Source organism: Microtus ochrogaster, chromosome 18 (genome assembly GCF_000317375.1).
Source record: "Microtus ochrogaster isolate Prairie Vole_2 chromosome 18, MicOch1.0, whole genome shotgun sequence".
In the NCBI taxonomy this organism is placed as follows: Eukaryota; Metazoa; Chordata; class Mammalia; order Rodentia; family Cricetidae; genus Microtus; species Microtus ochrogaster.
The window spans coordinates 8,807,835-8,824,000 of record NC_022020.1 but is presented as its reverse complement, the minus strand read 5'-3'; the positions used below and the strand labels follow the sequence as shown (position 1 = coordinate 8,824,000).

General features: G+C 35.4%; 1 protein-coding gene across 1 annotated transcript in view; it reads right to left on the bottom strand.

The window, feature by feature from the left end:
* The window catches only part of Taf4b (TATA-box binding protein associated factor 4b), a 117,863-nt gene that overhangs the window by 53,255 nt on the left and 48,442 nt on the right, over positions 1–16,166 (bottom strand). The window contains exon 10 of the mRNA XM_026783653.1: positions 2,694–2,863. Coding sequence (XP_026639454.1) covers positions 2,694–2,863 — 170 coding nt within the window. The remainder of the gene's footprint in view (positions 1–2,693; positions 2,864–16,166) is intronic.

Here is a 16,166-nt window from a genome sequence, read left to right as displayed (position 1 = left end):
AAGAAAAACCCACTACAAATTCCCAACTACCTTTAAACACTCAACATGAATAATTAGTTGGGCCCTGTATACAAGAAACAGTAAACTTTCAAAACAATCAAATGGTTAAAATTGTAACTGAACATGGGTGGCAGAGATGGCTTGGTAACTAAGAGCCCGCACGCTGCTCTTCCAGGACCTGAATTCAATTCCTTCCATACTTGATGGTGACTCAACCTGTAACTCCAGCAGCCTCCCTATGCAACAGCACTTACATGCACATACTCACAGACACACACACATATACAAACTTAAAAGATAAATAGGCATCACAACAAAACATAGGGTAGACACAGGAAGTGATTTCAAGATTAAATGACATGGGAAACCAAGTTATTTAAAGATTAAAGAAAATGAACATACAAAATTAGTTCTTGGGGAAGAGGAATTTGAAAACAACGATATACTTATAAAGCTGAAGCAATTTATTTAAAAATCTATACTATCTATAGAAGGCTATGGACTTGATTCTTAGCAAAACAGATAAAATATAATAATTGGTATTTATTTTTTAAAATCTATAATATTTTTGAAGCATTAGAAATAAAAAAGTGTTAATAAAGAATTCCTGAGTATATATATAGTTAAAAACTATAGATTAATTCCCACTTTTAATACTTTAAAAAAAAGCCAACATAATTGATTAAGGAGAGTTAATGCTTGCGTGTTTACTATTGACTTTATTGAATGTCTGCAATTTAATTAAGATAATTAGAGAAAAATGAAGAATACTGACATTTAATCTAACCTTCACAAAATGTGTAATTTCTATCTTTAGGAATGCCCTCAGTTGGTAACTATTGTGTAGCAAAGAATTTTATTATAAATGGAAAACATCTCCAAAAATAAATGAACATTCATTCACCCCTTGGCTGTTTCCTTTAAGCTTAGATAATTCAGAGAATTTTTACAGTTTACATTTTGTATTATATTGTTTGTTTCATCATTAAGAACTGAAAACACAAATAGTTTCTTCAATTCTCCTAATGCAAATAGGGCTGCAAACTACAGTCAAAACTTATCTCTTTCTACGCACAAAGTTTTATAGGAATCCAATCAATGGATTAAAGGTTTGTTTCTCTCCCAAAACAGATGCAGAAATTCTTTCTGTTTGTGACTTAGTTATGACAACTAATGTGTAGCCCTTAGGTATAATTAATCAAAAGGAATAAGGTAAGGGTAGATCACATGAGGACACAACATAAAGAGAACTGTCCAAAGACCACCAAGGAGTCCCTGGCAAGGAATCCTGATGAACATCCAGATCTGACGTTCCCACTCCAGAACTGTGACAATAAATACGTATCATTGAAACCTTCAAGGCTATGGTAATTTGTAAAGGAAGCCAGAACCCCAATAAGATACAGTCCTGCTCATCTGTTCATGTTGCTCCTGTTTGCTTTCCACCTGGAACAAGAAAGTTGAACGTCTGTGACAGAGATCACAAAACACAAAGTGACAAAAATCACCTGGTCCCATGTGGGAAAGAGTTGCTGGCTATTATCTTACGATGTCTTCAAACCTTAAGAAAATGATCATGTAGGGATCAAAAGACAGCTCAGTAGTTAGGAACACATACTGCACTTGCAGAGGATTCAGGTAGAGTTCCTAACATGCACACTGTGAAGTTCACAATCACCAGTAACTCAAGCTCCAGAAGTACTCTACACCTCTGACCACTGTAGGCACCCCCACATTAGAGAATATACCCACATACACAGAATCAAAAATAATATTTAATTTAAAATGTAACATTTAATGAAGATTTAAATCAAACTGAATAATATATTTGGAAGGTCAAGAGAACTGAGCCAATGCTCTGGATAACAAGGCATTATAGTCAACTGATGACAGCATTTTCTCAATAGAGGCTCCTCTTCCCAGATAACCTAGCTTTTGGCTAACCAACAAAAACTGTACCAGGAAAAACTATTGTTAATTATAGTTGCTCAAAAAATTAACATGGCCTTATTTAAATTACAAAATAAAAGTGTCCAATATATCACAGCTAAAACATTCATTTATTATGAAGCAGACCAAATATGGTATAATTCATATAAAATCTATAATCTGTTTCTCATTACATTAAATATTATATATTATAGTCTTTCACATGGTATTGAAATTTGGCTCCAAATAATAAGAGTACATTCTCTTCCATTTTCTTAAATTCACTGCAGTCAACTAAAGACCACCCTGTACCTAGAGAAAAATCTTAATATTCTAGCACAGTTTTCTTCTATGGTAAGAGTGGAATTAAATTTCGGATTGATACAAGGAAAAGGGGATTGTTTCTTATTATGTATTCCTATAATTTATAAATGCAGCACTTAAAATAGACTTATTTATATACACACATTACTAAGGATCAACAAGTAATAAGATTTTTAAAACAGCACATATAAAATATTCATGCAAAATGTGTAGTTCTACTACTCAAAAACAAAAAATGAAAAAATTATTAACTTCTATCATCTATCTCCAAAACAAAAGGTTGAAGTAATTATTTTTAAACTAAAATGCTTCATTCTATAATACTCAGGAAATCTCAGAATATTTCTAGAGCCTTATCTAGAAGAGTTTGGCCATATCTTCAAATAACACTTCTCTTCAACAAACATACATCAGATCAATAATCATAATTCCATACTCACCAATGTCTAAAATTCTCTTTTGTAGAGCTCCAGTGAAAAGAAATGGTTCTTCTTTGCATGACTGAATGAGTGTGCCAACAAATTCAGAATGTGTTGCTAAGATGCAGGCATTTTCTTCATCAAGGTTGACCTCTGCCATGCAAGTCACATCATTGATGTCATCTTCACCTCTAAAGGGACAAAAGGTTACAGTTTGGATAGTGTGTATGTATGTTTGTGCATGTGTGCATGTGTACACACACACCTATGCATGTGCATGTATATACACGATTTCAGAGTGTAAAGAAACATAGGTCTTAAGCAAATATGGCAGTGCCCACTGTAACCCCAGTACTTGGGAAGCAGAGGCAGGAGAAACAGCAGTTAAAGGTCATCCTTGGCTACACAGCCAGTTCAAGGTCAGTCTTCACATGGAAAACAGAAACAGATCTTTCTTATAAATAATATTATTTTATAGAGTCTACTCAATGAAGTGAACTGAAGAAGACTACCTTTCTTCTTAAGATTTTAAAATTAGAAGAGCAAGCTTCCTGGAAGAGAAATCAGAATCTGCTGTGTGTTCCAGAGTTTATCTTTTCTTTTGGTAGTCGAGACACACCAAGAGGGATTTGGACTTACCCCAGTCATCCACAAATCCTCTACAATAAAAGACAAGGAAATGAAAACGGACTCTGCTTTCATCCAGGATTGTTAAAAGCCCCTCAAGATTTCCCCGGTGTACTCCACTATTCCACTTAATGGCAGCAGAAACACTAGGTCATAAAGTCACATCACATAAAGTCCCTTACGAAACTATTTATAAGCCTAGCTATTCTGAAATCAAATTTCTAAATTAATTTTGTTTTTATGATTCACATTTTTGCATATGTCCTCTGTACCAAATGAATGCATTAAAACAATCTCAAGCAATTGGCTACAAAGGACCTATATTCAAAGTATAAATAAAATTGCACACATGCACATACATACACACAAAAACAAACTTGAAATAGGTTTGGGTTCCTTGTTTTACACCAGTAAAATTAATCTTATAGGGCTGTTATTTGTCTATAGTACTAATGAGAGGATATGTAGTTAAGAGAAATATAATACAATTCCCTCTGAGGATCCCATCCACCACATGTAATAACAGTCTAACTAGACTGATCATGATTCACATACTAAACATACAAAAGTGATTATTATATTAACAAGTATTCCATAAAAAGATGAGCAAATGGTACGTCATGAGTCTATGTCAAATAGATTTAAATTAAATATCCCTCAGTGATGATGCATTTATGTAAAAAATAATAATCAAACACTCAAGAAATGAAGATACTTGGTGTACACCTTTAAAAAGCAGCACATTAAAGACAAGAAAATAAAAATGCCCATACAAACATACAGAAGTGAGCCAAGTGAAAAAAACGGTGCCAGACACACAGTTTAAAGTTAAAGAAAGAAAGAACAATGGCTTTATCATCATGCAGGCTACTAACTGCTCAACGTGTAAAGGTGTGTCTATAATAGCAGAAAAAAGAAAAAAATTAGTATCTCAAAATTACTACTGAAACATTCATAATAAAGAAAATAGAGTCCATCTATTAATATCACAAAGTTCTCAATGGCTCTAAAAATCAACTTCCAACTGATATAAACCAAATGGAAAGTCCAGATTTAAATATTTAAACACAAAGCATAATATGTCAAAAATAATTACCAAAACAAGGATCAGAGTCTAAGATTTTTTTAAGAAATTATTTTTAAAAGGCCTAAGTAAAATACTTCAAAATGACCTAGCATCCCCAGGTACTAAAAGAGGGAGTAATGAGTTTTGATGTTCTACTATACAGTAAAGTGACTATAAAAAAAATGACTGTATGTTGCAAAACAAAACAAAATAAAACACAAGGATCTTGAATATTTTCACCAAAAAGCAATGGCAATTGATTAAGACTGTATTACATTACTCTGATTTGAACATTATACAATGTATACATGTATTGAAACATAACACAGTATCAATAAATATAACATTATAGCTCAAGTGCCAATTTTCTAAGGAACCATCATATTGATTTCTAAATTAGCTATACTTCCACTGGCAATGGAGGAGTGTTTCCCTTACTCCTCATCCTAGCTATCACCAGTTGTCAGCTTGTGTTTTTAATCTTAGACCGTTCTGAATGATGTAAGGTACATACAACACTCCTAGGCATAAACCCAAAGGACACCCAGTCCTACCACAAAGACATTTGCTGAACTATATTTACAGAAGCTTTATTCATAATAGCCAGAAACTGGAAACAACCAAGATACAGTTACACAATGGAGTTTTATTTACCTATTAAAAAAATGACATCTTAAATGTGCAATTAAATGGACAGAACTAGGAAAAAAATCATCCTGAGTGAGATAACCCTGACCCAGAAAGACAAACTCATATAAGTGGACATTAATTAGCTATAAAGTAAAGGATAATCATGTTATAATCCATAGACCCAGAAAGGCTAAATAACAAGGAGGGCTCCAACAGAATGCATGGGCCTCCCTGGGAAGGGGAAATAGAACAGATTTCATGATTGGATTGGGGACAGTTGGAATAAACACTGAGATCCTAGTCCATACAGGTAACAGACTGAACAGAATGTATTCATATATTTAAAAATGTGTGCATGCATGAATAATAACAAAGAAAAGGTGGCCATTATTTTGAGTGGGAGGGTATGTAGGAAGGGCTGGAAAAAGGAGGAAAATGATGTGATATAGTTTCAAAAAATAAAAATTATAAATAAATTAAAAGTTTATATGCAGCTGGAAAGATGGTTCTGTGGTTAAGAGAATTTGCTGCTCTTGAAAAGGACCTACGTTTGGTTACCAGCACCTACATGGCCACTTACAACAGTCTCTGGCCCAAGTTCCAGGGATTTTGACACCTTAGTGAACACAGTATGCATGTGTTACACTTACTTAGCTGCAGGCAAAACACTCAAATACATAAAATTAAAATAAATGAATCTTTTTAAAAGAAAAGGTTTATTACAGAGAACCAATTAAGACTGAATGCTTATAAATGAGATTTGTTTGCAGACCCAAGTATATACAGCATCTTGCTTTTCTGTTAGAGTTTCTCCACAGCTACTATAATTCTATAATAAGAATTCAAACAGTCTTTAGAGATCATTTCCAGGCCTATATACTACAAGTTCAAACACCAGTACTAGGATCTAATTCAAAGAGAAGCTCTTCCTGACAAGTAAAAAACTAACTACCCAACAATTACTTTTTACCCACCTTGTCCCAACCTAACCATAATTCCTTCTGGCACAGCTAGCAGTAAGCACTGCACAGGAGCAGGGAGGGCCTCTACTGAAAAAGAAAAGGGGCAAAGAAAGAGTACTCAGGCCTTTTAAAAGTTTCTCAGGAAAAGGAGGCAGACGGTAAGAAAGCAAAGGCAACACAGGCAGCAGCACTGTCAAGAAAGGCAAGAAAGACTAGGACAAATTCAAGGCTATTATGCACAGCAATGTTTGTGATTCTGTTTTGGTTATATTTCCTTTTAAAGGTGAAAAGTGAAAGCCACTGAGCCCAAGTCTTCGAGTGTAATGCAAGGTCTTCTAATGAAGGTATTATGCCATATGTCTATTAGTTTTAAAAAAAAAATATTGAGAAATTTAGTAGTTTCATAGAAAAGCCTTCAAAAGTCTGGGTACTGTAGCACATTATACAAATTAGGTATCATCCACTTGTCATGTAGTCTGTCTTCTGAAACTCCTCTATTTGTTTTTGATAAAACTAAATACTTTTTCAATGTTTATTTCTTTATATGTTTCTACTGCTAAACTCTACAATAGCATTAGATTAAGTCTTCCGAAGGAGATACAGTTACATACTTTTCCTGCTCATGTCTACAGAAGGAGCCTGGTTCTCCCCTTTCTCTATTATCAACAGCTCCTCCTGATCCTAGCCTCTATGAAAGTCTTGATTCTTGTCTAATCTTCAACTTGCCTTGCTATCTTATTTTCAGCTAAAACCTGGTCTATATGCTAGGTCAACTTCAATTACGTATTTTTAAAACATCTGCCCAATTTCTCTTTAAATATTTCAATTACTTCTCAAATTGGTACAACTTTTAAACTTCTGAGAACATATTTTTGCCCATTACAATAGATCTTACTATAGTAACTAATCTAATGTTCAATGTTATTGCCTCAGTTTACAACAAAACTACCCTTACTGACCATATTTTTAACAAAACAGTATATAACTTGCACATAGATATTTAAAGAATTTTTATGTGCCTTATAACAATGTGATGATTGCCTAAGACAATATAATAAGCAGCAGAGATGAGTAAATACAAAACAAAAAATAAACAAAGGAATTCTGAATCACGATGCCTACCTTGTTATACTGACTCTGCCAATTACTAAGTAAAATAAAGTTTAATGTCTATGAAACTTTACTTTCAATAAAAGGGTAGAATACTAGTCCCTACCCTTAGAACGAGGACTGAAGAGGGAATTTATATCAAATAGGGAGTCCACATGCTTTTCAACTTATGATGGAGGTGGCATTCCCAACAAGTCCTTTGTAAGCTATAAGCTTCCTAAATTGAACAAACATTTAATATACCAAGCTGACGTAGGTGGGTCTTCTTTCTATATGTTGCTTTCATTGGTTAGTTAATAAAGAAACTGCTTGGCCTGATAGGTCAGAACATAGGTGGGTGGAGTAGACAGAACAGAATGCTGGGAAGAAGGGAAGTGAGGCAAATGCCATGATTCTTCGACCTGAGACGGATGTAGGCTAGAATCTTTCCCGGTAAGCCTCCATCTCGTGGTGCTACTCAGATTATTAGAAATGGGTTAATCAAGAGTTAGCCAGTAAGAGGCTGAAACTAATGGGCCAAGCAGTGTTTAAAAGAATACAGTTTCCGTATAATTATTTTGGGTAAAGCGTGGTGGCTGGGAGCCGGGTGGCAGGAAGCAGCCCACACCTCCTTCTACACCAAGCATCATAGGTTACCTTAGCCTCCTGTGAAGAGCTCACAATACTTTGAATGTTATATAGTTAGGCAAAGTACACCATGGCAAAAAATATATAAAGACACAGGAAAATGGTAACAGGCTCTGGGTTAGCATCCCAGACAGTGGAGCAAAAGCATGAGCAAGTCTTACTTTTCTTTCTATTTAACCTTTTGAGTTTAGTCAAAATAGTATGCAAAATGCTTTAAATTTTAGTCAAAAATCATTTTAACTACCAACAAAGTAAGCTAGGTATGGTAAACACCTAGTCTCAGCCACTCAGCATCTTCCCTGTGAAGTCTGCCTTCCAAGTTCTTCCCCCCAGTAGTGTCTCAGCTCAACTATAACATGTTTATAAACACTTATAAAAACTTCTTAATTTATCTATTTATATTTAAGTTAATTTCCGCATGGGAAATTTTCTTCAGTTTTCTATTAACTAAAATGTAGCATCACATACTAAGGTATTTCTCAGAATTCAATGTTTTTTTAAATTTATTTATTATGTGTACGAGTATTTTTCCCTGTATACACACACACACACACACACACACACACACACACACACACACACACACACACGACCACCACATAAGTGCCTGGTGCCTGTAGAGGCCAGAAGAGAGTGTTGGGCCTTATGGAATTGGAGTTGTGGCCCTGATCCAACTCTGGGAACTGAACCAAGTCCTCTGAAGGAACAAGTACTCTTAACTGCAAAGCCATCTTTCCAGCCAAATAATGCTTTTAGAAACCACTAAAAAGTATATTTAAAATAAGGTCACACAATCAAAAACAACCATATACAGCACTCATGGCTTCTATAGAGTATAATGAAAACCAAAAATCTGAAGAGTTTTTAGTTAAAAGATGTTGAGATTTTTATTTTGTTTGTTTGTTTGTTTGTTTGTTTGTTTTGAGACAGGGTTTCTCTGTAGTTTTGGAGCATGTCCTGGAACTAACTCTTGTAGACCAAGCTGTCCTCGAACTCACAGAGATCCGCCTGCCTCTGCCTCCCGAGTGCTGGGATTAAAGGCGTGCGCCACCAATGCCCGGCTGATGTTGAGATATTTTTTTAAGATTAATTTCTAAAATTGGGGTGGGGGGGAGACAGAGACTGAGAGAAATATGGGAGGGACACCTCTGTGGAATCATTTCTTCCTTCCACCTTTATGCTCCTGTGATCAAATTCAGGTCATCAAGCTTGCACAGCAAGCACTTAACTGAGACACCTCATCATCAGCCCTGTTTTATTTCTTATTAAGCCTATCTACATGATATAAGGCAAACATGGAAATGCACTAAGCTATAAAACTAAAGAGTACTTGATGTGGGATGGTCTTTTGTCAGTGTTGTTTTTTATTGGTTGATGAATAAAGCTGCTTCACCCAATGGCGTAACAGAGTACAGCCAGATGGGAAATTCAAACAGAGCTAGAGGGCAACAACAGGGGAGTCAAGAGCCTCCTCCATAGAGCCTCCGAAGGAAGTAACAGCTTTGCGGCAATACACACATTAATAGAAATGGGTTAATTTCTGGGTCTGGGTTACCTCACTCAATATGGTTATATCTAGATCCAACCATTTGCCTGCAAATTTGTAGTTTGGAGGTCACAGGAGAAGGTAGAAGGGGAAGAGGAGGAAGGGAGGGGGAGGAAGGGAGGGGAGCAAAGAAAACTGTATAGCTCAATAAAAACAACAAAGTAAAAAAAAAGGAAATGGGTAAACTTAAAATGTAAGAGCTAAGTAGGAATAGACCTAAGCCATAGGTCAAACAATGCAATTAATATAGTTTCTGTGTGATTATTTGGGTCTGGGTGGACTGGAAATGAAAATGCAGTCTTCGTTTACAAGTACTGGTTCTAGAGCTAGAGACTCCAAGGTTTTAGACTCTGCCCTACAATTGTAAGATGACTGTGCTTAGTATGACTCTTCCCATCTCAAAAATGACAATGAAACCATATCTATCAAGTGTTCTTGAATGAAAGCCATATTAGAAGTTAACACTGTATTAGAAACTAAGCATGAATATAATTTTTGGCATAGTAAAATAAGCTTATCATGTTACAAATAAGTAACTTCAAATGTAACCAATGTAAATTTTAATAATAATGAATACAAAAGAGTAGAATCTTGCCATCCTCTCTTTCATAAACCTCCCTAGAATTCACTTTGAGTCTCTGACTCTCACATCCTTAGGTAATATCATGTATTTGTAAACTGGAAAACAGCTATTCATTCAGTTATTTAGATACTCCAAATTTAGATCACTATACAAAACTTAACTCATATTACTATCTCCAACAACTATGTTAGAATATGCAAATGCTGATAAGCTGTCAATTTTATGATGGTAGACACACTTTTCCCAAAATTTTAATTTCGCTTAAAATCTTAAACCTTATTGGGAAAAAATTATTTTATTTGTTTTCATTAAAATGGTAAATCTTCAGTCAGCATAACTGTAGTGTGTCTGTCATTTGTGCATTTAAGTGAAATGGCGTACCAGATGTTTCACTCCACCGTTTTAGAGGCACCAACAGTTTACACAGTGAAAAGGGATAGTAATATAACACCAACACCTTGCAACATCCTGAAAGAGTATGTTTCGAAATTATTTTCTCCAGACATTTTGAGAGAATTAGGTACTTATTAAACTGTGCTGAGTATTAGACATACGTAAAAGGTTTCTTAAAACAGATTCCAGTCATTTCTAGTCTCCAGATAATTCAGCAGTTCCTGAAATTGTTGATCTACATTATATGAGCAAATATTAAGGCAGTTTCAAAACTATCCATTAGCCTTTTCTTACATTTTTATCATTTTAGTTAGGATAGTTCTGCTAAAAAATTTGAAGGATAGCCATTACCAAAGCATAGGCATGAGCAATAAAGCTAACTCCAGTCCACAGTTTTAAACTTCACTCACAGTGTGCTCACCTCTAAGGTTTTTCATCAGTTTCCTTTCTGAAAGCAAAGACAGAACCCCTAATCACAGACTAAAGCAGGGTTATCACCAGTGCCATCAAGACCCTTAGCTGGGGCAGGCTGACTCCCTCCATCTATGACCGAAGAAAGAAACATAACAACAGCTAAGGCACTGAAAGCATTGCACTCTTGAGAACAGCTAGAAGGTTAAACTATTTTTATTGGTGGTTACAATTTGTTATCATATGTTATAAAAATCCCTGCAATGGAATGAGAAACTGGAAGATCATCCAAGGAGAGACCGCTCTGTTCTACCTGGGACTTTCAATTGGTTACTCCAACATGACTGTATTACCAGGGCTTCCCCATTCATTTCTGCTGAAGTTGTAAATATCTGATTTGATGATGGGCACTACTTACCATTTGTTCTTTTAATTGCCAAAGGCACAACAAATTCACTCACTCAAAATCAAAGGCATGGCAATTGTGAATGAGTCCCTATACAGAATAGAGTTTAACAGCTTTGAAAGACTTCAGGGTCTCATCTCCAAGTCACTATATGTAGTACCTTGTGGAACGTCAAGCATCTAGCTTCCATATTTTAGTTGGATTTTAATACCATGCCTAATCCAAAGTGGGCTTAGCTAACATGAATATGTTTTCTCTGCCTAGTTACTAGTTCCAAGATGAGAGTCTGGTTTGTCCAACAAACATTTTTTTTCTTTCTTTTTAAAAACTCACTAACCAGAAATGATTAAACATTGTATCAGCAGCACATAAACAATACATACTATTGATGGATTTGTATGCACAATACACAAAACAAGATGTATGTGCATACGTTTAAACATATTTAAAATATATTAGAGAACTTGATTACCCTTGCAATACAGAAAAACTGAATAGCAAATTTAGCAGTAATACAAACTATGAAATAGCATTAGTACCTTGTTTTAGAAGAAACCTGAATCTCTGGTGCCCTCTAGGGTCTTAAACACTATATAACCTCTAATAATCACTGCAGATACACCAAGAAGCTAAATATAAAATAGGATTTTTCTAGTGAAAAAGTCACAAATCTACAATATAAATTTAGGTTAGCCAGATATCTCTGATCAACAAAAATGCAAGATATCACTCTGTATTACTAACTCCAATCTAGTTTAGATAAGACAGGGCCTAATGTCATATACTACTATTTTTTAAGGGTCTGTTTTTTTAGTTTCATTTGGATAAAGTAGCAGTAATAATGTTTCCAAAAAAGCATACATTTCTTAAACCTCCTATAAGATGTGTAAGATTATATATGCTCCAAATTACTAGAAAGTATTTTTAAATTATATCTTAGAGCAAAAAAAAGACACCTGATTCAAAAAAAATAAAGACATCAAAAATAAAACAATGTAGCCTCTTCCAGTAATGAGGCTAGGAAAACAGATATATCCACAAATAGAATAATGAAAATGAACCCATACCTCTCGCCCTCTAAAAAAAATGAACTTGAAATGGATCAAAGACTTAGACTTAAAAATCTGAAACCATTAGAGGAAAATGTAGAAAATGTTCAGAAAATAATATAAACAGCTAAACAATGGGGTCTCATGAAATTAAAATTCCTGCACAGAAAAGGAAAGAGTTAACAAATAAGGACACAATCTACAGAAAGGGAAAAAAAAATCTTTGCTGGAGTATTAATACCTAGAGCATTCAAAGAATAAAGAAAAAGAAATCAAATAACCCATTATTTAAAGTAGCTTATGAAATGAAGACAATTCTCAAAAGATGAAAAATGAACTAAATAAATTAAGTTAAAACTACATTAGATTTCATGTCACCCAGTCAAAATAAAAGTAATAAATAAGTAAATAAAAAATGCTGGCAAAGATGTAAATAGAAGGTGAGAATGCTTCTGAGAATGCAATCTAGTTCAGACACTATGAAAATCCATACAGGTTTATGAAATGTACAAAAGTGACTCAAGTATCCTACTCCTGAGTACACAAAGGACTCCAAAGTCAAGACATCACGTGGCTGCTGAATTCAGTTCCTGTCTCCCACTCATGCAGAAGACTATTGATCTGTGAGTCTAGCCCTAAATAAAAATCCCTTTATTATGCTCCATTCTGAGCCAGTGTGGGACTGCTTTATTGTAATCATCTATATCTAGCACCCCACAAGGATTCCAACACCATGCCTAATGGGACTGACCCACAAGGTCCCCACTACCATCACCTTCAACTGCCTGGCTTGATTTCAACTAAGTGGTTGTTTGCCAAAATCACGCTGCAGCAGAGCAACACTTCTGGCAGGCATGCCGCACAGCAACTTGGCAATTTAACAATTTACGAGTCCTGAACGCTTTCCTTCCCCCACACTGGTGGCTTTCCCTGTGGCCTGTTCCCCCATGCATACTTTCCTGTGAGGCAACTTGCACACCACCTGGAAGCACAGACTTCTCTGGTCTGTGCTTGTAGATCATTGACTGCCTGCAAGCTCTGAGTTCCTTGATATTCTTCTGATCAGCTCAACCCTTTTCCATATATAAAAGCACTGCTCTTAATTATCTAAATTTCTTAGTAATTAAATTCCAGGAAATTTAGGTACCAAAACCTGCCTTGCCATTGCCGGTTGCAAGCAACCAAAACAGTGACACTGCTGGTCAATAAATATTATTACACCTACAACAATTTACTGAAGACTCAGAAGGGAGGTAAGTTCATTTGATTAATGAATAAATCAATAAATTTAAAAATTATATAATTACAGACAATATCACCACCCAGGAATTTAATAAACTTTGCTTATATTATGGATGGTATTCTGCGAAGCTTATGAGGTTTTTCTGATACATCCATTTATGTGCTACTGGGGCTTAGCTTACTTCATACCATACCCTTAAAAATGGTTTGATACCAGAGTCAAGAATGAGGCACTTTTAGAAATGATACAGTCATTACAGACTAATAATGAACAGCTAGCTGACAGGATTTATACCACTGAAAATCTAAAGTTGGCTGAAAAAAAATTAATGTAGTTGAAAAGGATATTAGCAATTTGACAAAATTCAATCCATGTCAATGGGTTATGAAACTTTACAAAAGAGTGCTGAAAAATTATCTGAAATAATTAATACTATTAAAATTGACAATCAGCCGGGCGATGGTGGCGCACGCCTTTAATCCCAGCACTCGGGAGGCAGAGGCAGGCGGATCTCTGTGAGTTTTAGGCCAGCCTGGTCTACAGAGCTAGTTCCAGGACAGGCTCCAAAGCCACAGAGAAACCCTGTCTCGAAAAACCAAAAAATAAAAAAATAAAATAAAAATAAAATTGACAATCAAAACCTGTTAAAGACTATAAGTTAGCAGATAGAGTATCTCTCCAGAAAGGCAATCTGCATGCCATCCAAATAATAATCAAGGATGAGAAGTTATCATTAATGAAAAAATTTCATACCTTGGGATCATATGTGTAGAATGAGGACCAGAAGTTATTTGAGTGGATTAAATCATTAGAAATAGTCACAGGTCAAGAGATTCAGACTTTACAAAAGATAGTGGTAAAAAGATTTGAATCGATTAAGGAAATTATCGGAACTGATGAGCAGGGAGAGAAGGTACAAGGAAAGGATTTAGCAATGCCAGTACATGTCAGAGTCAGAAAAGACTTACCAACAGTTTTAGCTACTTACCAATAATCACTTCTGATAAACCATCAAGTACTAAATACCCAGAAGGATTCAAAGAATATGAATGGAAACCTATATGTATGAACGACGTAAAAGAAATTAAACAAGCAGTAGTATCTATGGCTTGCATTCACCATTTGTTAGGGAGATGGTAAAGACATGGGCTTCAAACAATATGGCTACTCCACTTGACAGAATTCACTTAGTCTCAGCGGTCCTTGAAGATGAGCCATAATTACAATGGAAGTGATACTAGCAAGAGGAGGTTAAAATATTAGAACAACAGAGAAGAGTCAAAGGATTTTAGGCTTACCAAGATCAAATTCTTGGTGAGGGCTTTTATGCTGATCCACAGGATCAAGCTCTTTATGATCAACACACCTTGTCCCTATGCTATACAGTATCCTTAAATGCTTCCGACAGGATTCAAGAATCAGGAGGAAAAAAACTGAATCAAATATAAGGGTTAAACAAGGCCAAAGAGAACACATCAGTGATGTTTTACAAAGATTAACTAAGGCTGTACAAATAGAAGTAACAGACTCAAAAGATAGATAAGTACTTATTGAATCTCTGGCTTTTGAAAATGTCAGCATAGAATACAAAAAGATACTTGGGCCTTTAAAGGTTAGATCAGCACCAATGAATGAATGGATCCTGCATACAATGAACATTGAGACATTTGACTATAGCAATGAAGCTTGTGTAGGAAAAGCAATTTCCAAAGGTATGAAGAGACACCAAAATGCCAAATGTTTTTTAATTATGGTAACAGGACACTGAGAAGGAATTCTAGACAAGACATTCCTAGAAATAATGTCTCCTCTGGGAATAACAAAATTACAAAGTCTCAACCTTCTAAATTATGTCGAAGATATGGCAAAGACTGACATTGAACCAATGAGCGTAGATCAACAGAAGACAAACAAGGCAATCTGTTATCATCGGAAAACTCCTTGGGGGGGCCTCTTGCAGGCCCCCAGGTCAAAAGTGGTCCAGTCATTCCCAGTCACTGTGGAAGACTTGTCTCATCATGAAAATTTAAAAATCCAGGGCCTGCTGTAAAAAACCATGCTGTTCTGGATGATGGAATAAACATAGAGAATGAATAAAAAATTCCAGTAGACAATAGGAAACTTATATTTTGGCAGACTTCTATAAATCAACAAAGACCAAAGCTGACAGTGAGACTAAAAAGTATTACAATTAAAGGATTACTGCACATGAGTGTGGATGTAACTATCATTTCTCCAGAATCTTGGCATCCGAACTGGGCTCTTGAAGAGGCAGATGTTCAATTCCTAGGAATTGGAACCCTATCTCAAGTGAAACAAAGCATGAGATAGGTTGAATGCATGTGACAGAAGGACAGAGAAGAAGGCTGTGGCCATATGTGGCTAATATCACAGTGAATTTATGGGGTCATGAATTGCTGCAGCAATGGAATACCCAAATTAAGATTCCTACAGTCCCAGAAACTCATGTTTCTGGGAAGGATATTATGAGGTACTATAAAAAATGGTAACCAGTTAATCCAGGCTCTACAAGAACACAAAACAACTAACAAACCTTCAGAGGTACTAATGGCCCTACCTTTAAAATGGTTGACTGAGAAACCAATATGTTAAACACCAAGCAATGGTGTTTAACAGAAGAGAATCTACAGGCTTTAAAACATCTGGTACAGGAGTAACTAGATGCTCACCATATTGAAGAATTAATTAGCCCTTGGAATTTTCCTGCATTCGTTGTCAAAAACAAATCTGGGAAATGGTGACAAAATTGAGAGATGTAAATAAATAAGGTGAGTCAACCTATGGTCCCTCTACAATCTGTAATTCTTTTTTTTTTTTTTT